Genomic DNA, 11,671 nt, shown 5'->3' on the forward strand with positions numbered 1-11,671 from the left:
TCTTGATTATTAAACCATTGTGGTTCAGTTGGACTGAATAAAGCAGATGCGTTACCTTTAGTGGATACTAGATTGCGATATTCAGTTGCTGGTATCCTAGCAATGATGTGAAGTTATGCTGCCTCAGTAGCCTGTCCAAAACCAGTTTCCGGAGGTACCTTTGCAGGCAAATGCTGTCTGATGAGTCATTGACTGAATGGGCAGCAAGGCAACAAGACAGCTACCTTTGGTTTTGGATGCAGCTCTAATTTACCTTATCACTTCTGTAGCCCACCCACTAGGGGTGAGCAGTGAAATAACAAGGAGAGAGAAGGTCAATCAAGAGCAGAGAGCCAATCAAAACAGTGGGCGTTTCCTAACAGGTCTAAAAGGAGAGGCAGCACCAAAACTGAGCATTTCTGATAGAGGGTCAATATGAGGGCGGGAAATGATCATGTTTTACAAATATATATTGGTTTTGCATTTTGTGCAAAAACTTTGCTAATATCATAGGTGAACCTCAAGGAACATATTCACATAGTTAAAAAAAAAAAAAAAAAGGCATGTCATGACCCATTTAAACATTTCTCAATCAACTGACACAAAGTGAAATCGAGTGTCGACAGCAAATGCTTCCACAACATACCATTGCATATTAAACATTTGCACATAATACAGTAATACGTGTATCAAAGTACAGTACACAATAATGGCATCAAGTGGTCTGGTTGACTGTACTGATTTAACTTTATTCCGGACCTCAATGTACATGTCGCTCCAAAGACTTTGATGACCAAATATAACCCATAAATATTACCTCTATGCTTTAGACGGGATTTCAGTGTCATTTTACCATATCATGCAATTTGACTGAATTAGAGCAAGCACACACATTCACACTCAATGCATTCAATGGCTTTGGTAAACAAACACCTTAGCTATTGCATGATGCTGCTACCACATTGATAGGTGTCAGTACAAGTCCAAGATCACTGTCATATCAATCAGCAAAACAAATACAAAAATAACTTTGTGCCCCTTTAAAGTTTTGTCATGTCTTTAGATCATATAATATTAAATATGCATTACTAAGTAAATAACAGATGGTAATTTTGACACAATGATTTGTTCTGTGTTGCCTAAATGTAAAACGTTTGTGTGGGTTTTGACAATCAACGTTCCAAAACACATTTGCTCAGATTAATGTGAAACATTGTTAACACTTTTTTTCTAAATTATAGTGCAGACTATAGAGGTGAACATTACCCCCTCGCCACTCCATTGCTAAAATGCGATACATACATCACAATACATTTTGCTAAAAGCATTTTGCTAAAAGCAGTCTTTACTTTGTCCTTATTCACTGCTACATTCATCTATTCCGATTAGCTGTGGATTAAAACGCAGGTGGTATCTTGTAACCAGGTGGGCAGGTCTCTACAGTTTCAATGAGCGGAGGACTCTGGTAATCGTTGACAGGGATGGTGGTCTGGCCGATGACATCATTGGAGGGGTATGGCTGCTTAGGGGCTTGGCTGGCCACATGCTCAGCAGTAAACAGTGTCATGTCAGTACCGAGCAGGAATCGCTGAACAGCGCTCACGGTAAGGGCCGCCTAATGAGGGTAACCAGGATTATGTATGTTAGTCAGATTAGTCACATGTTAGAGAGAAAGACATTTAGGCTTATAAAGTATCAAGTACAGTAGCACAACATGATCACACACTTAATTCGATATGTATCCTGAAATCAACCCCATTCAGCCAACTTACTAACAAGCGCCATCTCCCATTACATTTTTGAAACAATTCAAATGTGTTCGCCTTTCGTGTGGAGCTACTTATTCACACAGAAATAGGTTCTGATCTTATGTAAAACAGGAAGTAATCGTGTTCACATAAACAATGTTAAATGTGATTGGGAGAATGTATTTTCACTCTGAAATTAAATTTTTACTCCACTGGTGGCTAGGTTTAGGGCTGGGGTTTGGGTTTGGTTAGGGGAAAGAGAAAATAAAATATGCATCCCTGTCTGTATTACATCATTTAGAAACTAAAAATACAATTTGCTTTTGGCACTACCTTGTGGACTTTTTATCCTGAAACTGGTCATTTGAATTTCAGTAAGCACAGACCGATTTCAGCAGCAGAACTTTCGAACTACTGTCACCGAATTCACTGTGTGATCAGTCTGAGTAGCAATTATTAGGAAAACCTGTTTGAAAACATTAATTATTTTTGTATGTATAATATACTTACATACATACATACATACACACACACACACTACTGGTCAAAAGCTTTGAAACACTTGACTGAAATGAATGTTTCTCATGATATTAAAAATCTTTTTGATCTGAAGACTTAAATATCTGAAATTTGTTTTGTAGACAAAAATATAACTGTGCCACCAAATTATTTTATTTCATTATAAAACTAAAATGTAACAATAAAAAATTAAGATTTTTAAATTGATGACTTGAACCAATTAATAAAGAAAAGCAGCCAATAAGTGCCCAACATAGATGGGAACTCCTTCAATACTGTTTAAAAAGCATACCTCAAGAAGTTGGTTCAGAAAATGGCAAGAGTACATGTCTGCAAATACTAGGCAAAGACTAATTTGAAGATGCTAAAATATAACACAGTTTTGTTTAACATAATTAATGCCTTAACATAATTCTCATAGTTCCATTTATGTTATTCCATAGTTTTGATGACTTCACTATTATTCTAAATATAAAAAAAATATATAATAAAAAATGAGTAAGTGTTACAAAACATTTGACCGGTAGTGTTTATATACATATATATATATATATATATATATTTTTTTTACCGTTTGTACCATTCAATACAAAATATGAATATAACAGCACTTATGACACATTTTTCTGGTGTTTCTTTTAAACATCCATTTCATTTGTTATTAGTAGACACCTCAATACAGACAGCATGCACAAACAGTATTGCCATTCGCTTTCATAATATGAGTGCCCTCTACATTCTACTGTCAGCATATTTTAGTATTCACTTTAAAGTAACATAAGAAAACTATACTAGTGATAGGCTGTTAGGCTGTTTGGACAAAAGCATCTGTTTATCCTCCATAAAGACAATGTTCTTAAACCTGTTCGCTGCTAGTAGACATGAGTACGCCTGAAACACAAACACCAATATTGGCTGTCAAATACGAGTGTTATTATAACCATGTGTTTTGTAGGAAGGTATGGTGTCTTACCCAAGTAAGGATGGAGAAGAACGAGAAGGCAATAGCTGCTCGAGCAGCGTCTGATGCCTGCTCTAATGGCAGCTCTTTAGGGGACGTGTGACTCCACTGATTGGCCAAAAAGCAGAATCCTACAAACCAAAGGAATGTCCAAAATCCTGAAGAGATGAAATGGGAAAGTGAAAAATAACTAAAGAAGCCTGTTATATGTGACTGAAGCCTATGTGTGTGTGTGTGTGTGTGTGTGTGTGTGTGTGTGTGTGTGTGTGTGTGTGTGTGTGTGTGTGTGTGTGTGTGTGTGTGCGTGCGTGCGTGCATGCGTGGGTGTGTGTGTGTGTGTGTGTCATTCTCTAACATACCAAAGTGTTATATTTAAGCTAATACTGTTACAAGAGATCATCATGCTATAGTCCCACAAAGTGATATATATAGAGTACAGTAGATAGGTGAACAGGTGTCTCGTGTCATAGCTTTTATGCATGTGCGTTACCTGAAAAACCCATCTCCAACAGCACTGCTCGCTTTCTATCTTTGACACTGCTGATCTGGGGAAAGTAGATGTCCAGGACCAGGAAGAAGACACTTGCTATGAAAGCCATGATTCCTATAGTGATGCCATAGTAACATGCATCTGCATTCTTATTAAAGACACAGTGCAGTCGCTCACTGCCCATGTTCACATAGCCCTCGTTTATTATAGAGGCAAAGACCACCATGGAGAAGATCTAGAGATAGACAGAGAGAAAATAAGCAAAGGCACAAATTACATTTAGTGGCTATAAACAGGACTATAAGCTTCATTCCTGACCTAATGTTAAATTCTTGAAAGTCTTCAATTATTTGTAGGTATCTAAGTGCACCTTTTCTTCTCTTATATTATACATGATAAGTGGAAGCTCTACGTACGGTAATTCTCTTTATTGATGACGCACAATACTATGACTTTCTTTTTCAGCAAACGCTCGGAAGGAATTTCATTTGCACCTCAGAGAGAAAATGTGGCTAATTCACACTAATACAATAAATTACACACACAAAACCACACCCACTCAAACGGAACACGAGAGATCACCAAGAAACACAAATATGTGCAGTCTATTTTGTGTGTGTTTGAGAAACAGTAAATCAGTGGCAATGCTCAGGTATCATGATGTGGTGTGCTATTTTAGGCAATGGAACTCTGTATGCTGCTGACGTATAGATCACATCACAGTCAGTCGTCACAGAAACAGTTACAGCTGCTGTGATTATTGGTGGGCTAGATGAACTAGCATGTTAAACAAGCCTCCATTGGAAGCCCTATGGGGACCTTTCAGCATATACTGCTGCGATCTTGATTGTAAATTAATACTATTGTTAGTGTTGTATTAAATATAGTCAGGGGTTAAATTGGGCCGGCACCTTAGAGTAAAGAAAGAAAAAAGATGGCAGTCTGTTTTTCAATCCAGTTCTGTTCTGGTCCAGTTTTTGTTTGCACCATTTCACACATTACATCTCTATTTAGCGAGAGTACCTGCAAAAAAAACGTTTACATTTGATAGAGTAAGCATTACGCTTCTGTCTACTCAGTTTCAAATGCTGGTAAAGGCATTCTACTTATCTATTACTCTGTGATCTGCAGAATTTCCATTGAAATCACAGATATGCAAACAACTGTGCTGCTGTTTCTGATATACATCCACTGATATGCATTAACAATTTTGATTGGTTTATTAAAAAACCAGAAGGGTTTTGACTGGATGGTCTGGACCACTGAAATATTTTCACAGTTATTTGTAAAATGACCTGTGTAGGGCAGTAGTCCAAGCATTTATTTGTTTATTTATTTTCAGATTTTCTAGCTAATTTACAGCAATGTAAATTTTATTTCAAGATGATTTTATTTCAAGACTTTTTTTATTATTAGTTTTTTTACAATGTAATAAAAAAGATTTTATTTAATCATTTAATTTAATAACGAATGACAATATATTACCAGCATAATAATTTGAGTGAAATATAAAAAATGTACTTTCAATTTATTTCCAAATTTACGTCATTCAGAAATTAATGTAAATTCAGCCTCTTACTATTGTGAAAGAAGGCCTAATTTGTAATTAATAATGTTTGTGTTGTTTTTTTTCCTTAATAAATTGTAAGAATCAGAACCAGAATCACTACCCAACATAAACATATCAAATCAAATTCAGACACATTCAGACATATTGGGAAAGAAAGAAAGAAAGAAAGAAAGAAAGAAAGAAAGAAAGAAAGAAAGAAAGAAAGAAAGAAAGAAAGAAAGAAAGAAAGAAAAAGTTTCTGAAAGCTTCTTACACACTTTTAAGCAGCCCCCAAAATCAATTTATTATGATTTTACAGTAGAAAAGTGCAACACACATATAAATATTTATATATTTATTGTGTCTCGTTTGCATTAGGTGGAATAAATATTGCAATCGATGTCACTAAAGGGTAATCTGCGCGCACACGCAATGCGTGCGTCATTACCACAGCAACATCTGACGTGTTCGTGCACCTAAAGAACACAACACCCAATCATTACAATACATACAGGACCCCTTAAAGCAATAAATACGTTATAATGAATATAAATAATACTAGAAACAAGCTTTCTGATGCCTAATAGAAAATCAACGCTATATCGTTAAAATAAATTGGCTAATAAAAAAGGGGAATCTAATACGACATACAGTAGTTCTATTAATCAAATATCATAAATATTATTGCTCTTACCCATGCTAGCACTCTTAAGATAGTCTGAGGTTGTTTGACGAAGGCGATCAGATCGAAAGCCGACCCGGCTCGCCCTGCTCCAAACGAGCCCGCTCCATCCATCCTCCCAGCAGCGGTGTGATACTCTGCGGAAGAGGGAGGCTGAGCGCGTTCACAGCGTCTGTCGCGCATACCCACAGGAGAGCGCGCGCCCGTTGACCAGAGTGTCGAGTCTTCACCAAAAAGAGTCGTTCAGTCAAAATTTTTGCAGACCTTGCGCTAGTAGGTGGTAACAAATGAATGCCTTTTATGTGTTTTTTTGTGTTATTAAATGCCCCATGTCGTTCACGACCGAAACAATGGAAGTGAACGAGAACGATATATTCACTTTAAAGATTCATTCAAAAACACTAATTTGTTTACGAACAAAATAATACTGAGTTTGTAGGCCTACACTCAAGTGTAGAGTAGAAGATAGGACAAAATGACGCAACCAACAGTAGGCCTACATAAAATACAGATTTGCTTGCATTATGCTAAACAACAAACCACATCAGATGCTTGCAAATGGCAATTTAAAACTTGTCAAACTTATTATTTTAAACTTAAAATTATATTATTGATTCTTTTATTTTTTTAATTCCTTAAACTCCAGTTTTATTGTTGTTATTATTATTATTATTATTATTATTATTATTATTATTATTATTATTATTATTGTGTGAATTCTGTCCTACTAAGAAATTTTTGGTCAGCCTGTCACATTTTATTGTGGCAAGATATCACATAAGCTTTAGGCTATGTGTTTTTTTATTGTAAACTTTTTTTGTTTTCGATTAACACTTTTTATTGATTAACGCAATTTAATCGCAATGCTTTCCTGAGAAATGCAAGCTTGTAGTACCACCTGTTTACTCCAGAGGGCAGTAAGTGAAATTTCAGCTGTGTGAGCAAAGCACAGTTTAAACAGTGAACAAAACATTAACAACTCTTCAGTGGACACACAACATAAACATGCGTTACGATTTTGCATTCAAAACACTTGAAGGAGCGCAAATGCGAACTTAGGGATCTCAAGGTGTGTTTAAAGATTGAGTATCAAACTATTTAACTTGATACAGTGACCTAAACATTTTACTTTTATGACGCAACACACCCGAGACGCGACACAAGCATGTCTGTCCCAGGTCGTATGGTCTTTACCTCACAAATATTTAATTAACAACAAGGTTAAGGAGTTGTCCTTTAAACTGTTACACCATTTTACCCAGTCAATCTTTTTTTCAGATACATTCTCCTTGAAATAGATTCACTTTGCTCCTTCTGTAATGCTGTAGATGAATCTGCCCCTGAAGTATTTTGGCGAAAATGTTGTTTGTTTGTTTGAACGTACCTCTATTTTAACTCGTTTTTCTTTGCTTTATAAAGATGTTTTATTTGGTTTTCACAGTTTTGATAACTTAAGTTAATATTTTCTGACTAAGCGCCGGCGCGTCCTGCTAGATATTTTCGTCATTACAGCAGAAACAACTTAAAATACTCCATCATATTTGGGTATACAGATAAGTGTAAGACATCATTAGAAACTATAAAGGGTCTACTTTTATTTGTGTACAATCACAATAACAACAAAATCTTGTGCTAGATATACTTTTGTAGTATTGCGGTTTTACTTGCGAGGTACTTGAGACAGTACAGTGTAATCAAAAGTAGTCAAGTCTTCCATTGAACTCATATCAGCCATATCGCAAGTTTAAACTCTTAAATTGATAAGTGTAGTGCAATACTAACATAAATAGTAGATATAACATATAATTATATAATGCATATATTATATATAATTATATAATAACAGGTAGTGATTGAGGAGAGTCATCTGTTCTCTATGTAAAAGTGCTTTGAGTGAAAATAGCGGTATAAGTGTAAAATTCGTTCATTAAATATATGTAAATACAAGTATTGTTTATATTTATCAAAGCAAGTAATGGTTTGGTTTTAAATGTTTAATAGAATAGCATAATATCAACATGAAAATAGAACAAATGTTTCTGATTCTGAATATCTCCAAGTCATGAGCACACGATGTCCAAGGAGGCTCAAACAGCAGTGCCAAAACACAACTCACATAAAGTGCTCTTTTGCAAATTGCATGCAATTTTAGGTTTTAACCACATATGTCGCTAGAGAGCACAAAATTCCGTACTGGAGCTTTAATGAAGCACTTGTGTGACAGTTTTATAGAACATTTTAGCAATTGTATTACATTAAAACACACTAATTAAAATGTACCTTCATCTATAATTACTTTAGATTTATGTGTGAATTCACAAGTTCTACCAGACTACTTGACTACTCGTCTGTTGAATCTGGTGCCTCAGGGAAAGATCAGTGAACAGCAGTTCAACCAGTTTGCCAAACTTGTTGCTCTTCAACACAGAGCCAAATACATTCTCTACACAGCATGTATATTTCCTTATTTGTTTTTGTTTTGTTATCATCTTTGTATGACCTATCAACTATAGATTTGACATACATTTCAATATACAAGCAAACTACATGCAAATCTCAAGAAACTGAGCATACTGAGAGGTTTATCAACTCCTTTGAAATAAAATTCACAATTGATATCTCTCTAATATCTTAATTGTTTCTCCTAGAAAGACACCAATTAAATTAAAGGGATAGTTCACCACAAAATGAAAATTCTCTCTTCTTTTATTCATCCTCATGCCATCCCAGATGTGTATGACTTTCCTTCTTCTGCAGAACACAAATGAAGATTTTTAGAAGAATATCTCAAGTCTGATGGTTCATTCAAAGCAAATGAATGGTGGCCAGAACTTTAAAGCTCAAAAAGCACATACATGCAGCATAAAAGTAATCCATACAACTCTAGTGATTAAATCCATGTCTTCAGAAGTTATATGATTGGTGTGGGTGAGAAAGTCCTTCTTTACTATTCTCCTCCCTGCCCAGGAGGTGGTGTTATGCACAAAGAATGCGAATTGCCAAAAACAAAATAAATACAAAGTGAAAATGGAGATTTCTAGTACATAAAGGACTTGAATTTTGAATATTTTTCTTATGCACACATATCAAATGACTTCTGAAGACATGGGTTTAATCACTGGAGTCGTATGGATTACTTTTATGCTGACTTTATGTGCATTTTGGAATTTCAAGATTCTGGTCACAATTAACTTGCATTGTATGGTGCTACAAAACTGAGATATTCTTCTAAAAATCTTAATTTGTGTTTTGCAGAAGAAAGAAAGTCACACACATCTAGGATGACATGACTAACGTCGAGAGAATAACATTTTTTGGGTGAACTATGCCTTTAAATGGAGACCCAGTTGCAAGAATCCCTTAAATTAAGAAAACATATCGGTTACGTATGTAACCTCAGTTCCCTGAGACGAAGGGAAGGAGACATTACGTTTACTAATGCATATGGGGAGTGCCTTCATACACAACCTATTTGAAACCTCACTACTATAACGGCAATATTCAAATATTGGCTATGGTCTTTGAGCCCAGCCTGTTTTGGCGCGAAACTGACCGCTCGTTTCGGCTCAAACTGACCACTATAAAACAGGTACACAGACACCATGTCCTCAGAATTTCTGACTGAGAACAAGGAGCGCATTGCTCGTGCCTCAAGAACTCTGAGTCTTGTGGTGCAGCTAGCTTTCGCAATGTCTCGTTCCCTTCGTCTCAGGGAACCGAGGTTACGTAAATAACCGAGACGTTCCCTTACGACTTCAGTCCACTCGACATTGCGTTTACTAACGCATATGGGGAACAGAATCCCATCACGCCGCACTACATGACATAACTTCCTAGAGAGGAAACATGGCGGCGCAGTCTTATGGGATGGCGACCGACATGTGTATGCCGCAGTGAGTGATCCTCATGATGACCAGGAGGAGAGCACTCATAATAAATATATGAGCTATAGCCATATAGTATGAATTACTCCTTATGAACGTGGCCGGGAAGGGAGTTTATTTATAATGAAGTGCTTGTGATTTATGGAATTATTACAGCCTGAATGCAGGTGGTTGTGTAAATGATGCGGAGCCCGTACTTAAAAAGGGCAAATAAGTATATATATATATGTATATGGCCAATAAATAGCAAGTGCTCACAGAGAGGACTTGTGAAGAAAGAGATGTTACATCTAGGTTGTAAAACCTTGCGAACGTGTTTTGCGAGGACCATCTTGCTGCAAAATATATGTCTTGTAAGGACACCATTCGTCCATGAGGAGGCCATGCCTCTAGTTGAGTGTGCTTTAACACCAATTGGGCAAGTCTGACCCTGCGATTCATAAGCCAGGGTAATTGCATCAGCAATCCAGTGTGAAAGTCTTTGCTTGGAGATGGACATCCCTTTTGCACGTGCTCCATAGCATACAAGATCTGATCAGACAGTCTGAACTGGCAAGTATGCTCAATGTATGCATCTGGTGCCCGCACAGGGCATAACAAATGCAATGATTTTTCCTCATCTGAATTAAATGGAGGAGGGAAGAAGGCCTGAAGATGAACCACCTGCGCTTTGAAGGGTGTGGTAAACCTTGGGTAAATAGCCAAAAAATTAATCGTCTTGCTCCTTTAAGGAACTTTATGATTAAATCAACTTTATGATTAAATCATGCTTGCCTATAGAGGCGCCGGTTTCAAGTGTGTGATACGCAGATCTAGTTGTCACATACACTTTGAGCGTTGGCGGGGTGAGTCCTGTGTCTAATCGCTCTTGAAGAAATATAAAAATGTCATGTATGGGGCAGTTTACCGGGTCCTTGCTGTGTGAGAGACACCAATCATCCATTTTAGTTCATAGAGGCATCTAGTGGACTGTGCTCTGGCTTGTAAAATGGTGTTCATGACTGAACATGTCAGTTCTGGTGCGTTTAGTGCACTCCATTCAGGGGCCATACATGCAGGTTCCACAGCTGGGGCTGGGGATGCCAAATAGTGCCTAGTGGTATTGTGAGCTGTACAGCATCTCCATCATTTCTGGAAACCATGTCTGGTTGGCCATTTCGGTGCAGCTAATACAACCGTTTCCTTGTCCTCTCAGACTTTGCATATGGCAGAGTGGATCAGGCATACTGGAGGAAACACATATTTGTTTTTCACCGGCCATTTGTGTGCCATTGCATCCCTTCCCAGCAGGGCTTGGGACTTTGAAATAACAGAGGGGATAGTGGGCATTCTCCACTGAGGCAAATAGATTGATTTCTGCTTTCTGTATATTTCCCAAATCCTCAGTATAGTTTGAGGATGAAGTCTCCATTCGCCCGGTATCACCCCTTAGCGTGACAGTAGATGTGCATCGTAATTCAGGCATCCTGGGACATATGTCACTCTCAGGGAGAGATGATGCTCACTCCATAGGAGGGGGTGATGCGTCGTTCTCGACAGTGGCGGTGAATGAATTCTGCCTTGGCTCTTTATATATACCACAACTGTCATGTTGACTGAGCAAACCAGGGCATGACAGCTCACTATTTCTGACTGAAAGCCTTTAAGGCTAGAATTACAGCCAATAGCTCTAAGCAGTTGATGTGCCATGCCCTCCTCACACCTGTCCAGGTGCCAAAAGTTGGGTGTCTATTGCACACCGCCCCCCAACCTGTGTTGGAAGCATCCGTGGTCATCCCTTTCTGCCTGGGACTTCGAGTACCAGAGGGGACAGTGAGTATTCTCCATTGAGGCAAATAGATTGATTTCTGCTTTGCCAG

At 37.5% G+C, this 11,671-nt stretch overlaps 1 protein-coding gene across 1 annotated transcript; it reads right to left on the reverse strand.

Moving 5' to 3' along the window:
• Positions 1–712: 712 nt before the first annotated feature.
• On the reverse strand, positions 713–6,069 carry LOC127651434 (synaptogyrin-3-like). Its single transcript, XM_052137256.1, has 4 exons — positions 5,941–6,069; positions 3,698–3,932; positions 3,220–3,365; positions 713–1,594 (listed from the first exon to the last, which is right to left on the reverse strand). The coding sequence occupies exons 1-4, from the start codon at positions 6,040–6,042 to the stop codon at positions 1,376–1,378; spliced, it is 702 nt and encodes a 233-aa protein (XP_051993216.1). The 5' UTR covers positions 6,043–6,069; the 3' UTR covers positions 713–1,375.
• Positions 6,070–11,671: the final 5,602 nt, after the last annotated feature.

Source organism: Xyrauchen texanus, chromosome 11 (genome assembly GCF_025860055.1).
Source record: "Xyrauchen texanus isolate HMW12.3.18 chromosome 11, RBS_HiC_50CHRs, whole genome shotgun sequence".
NCBI classification, from domain to species: Eukaryota; Metazoa; Chordata; class Actinopteri; order Cypriniformes; family Catostomidae; genus Xyrauchen; species Xyrauchen texanus.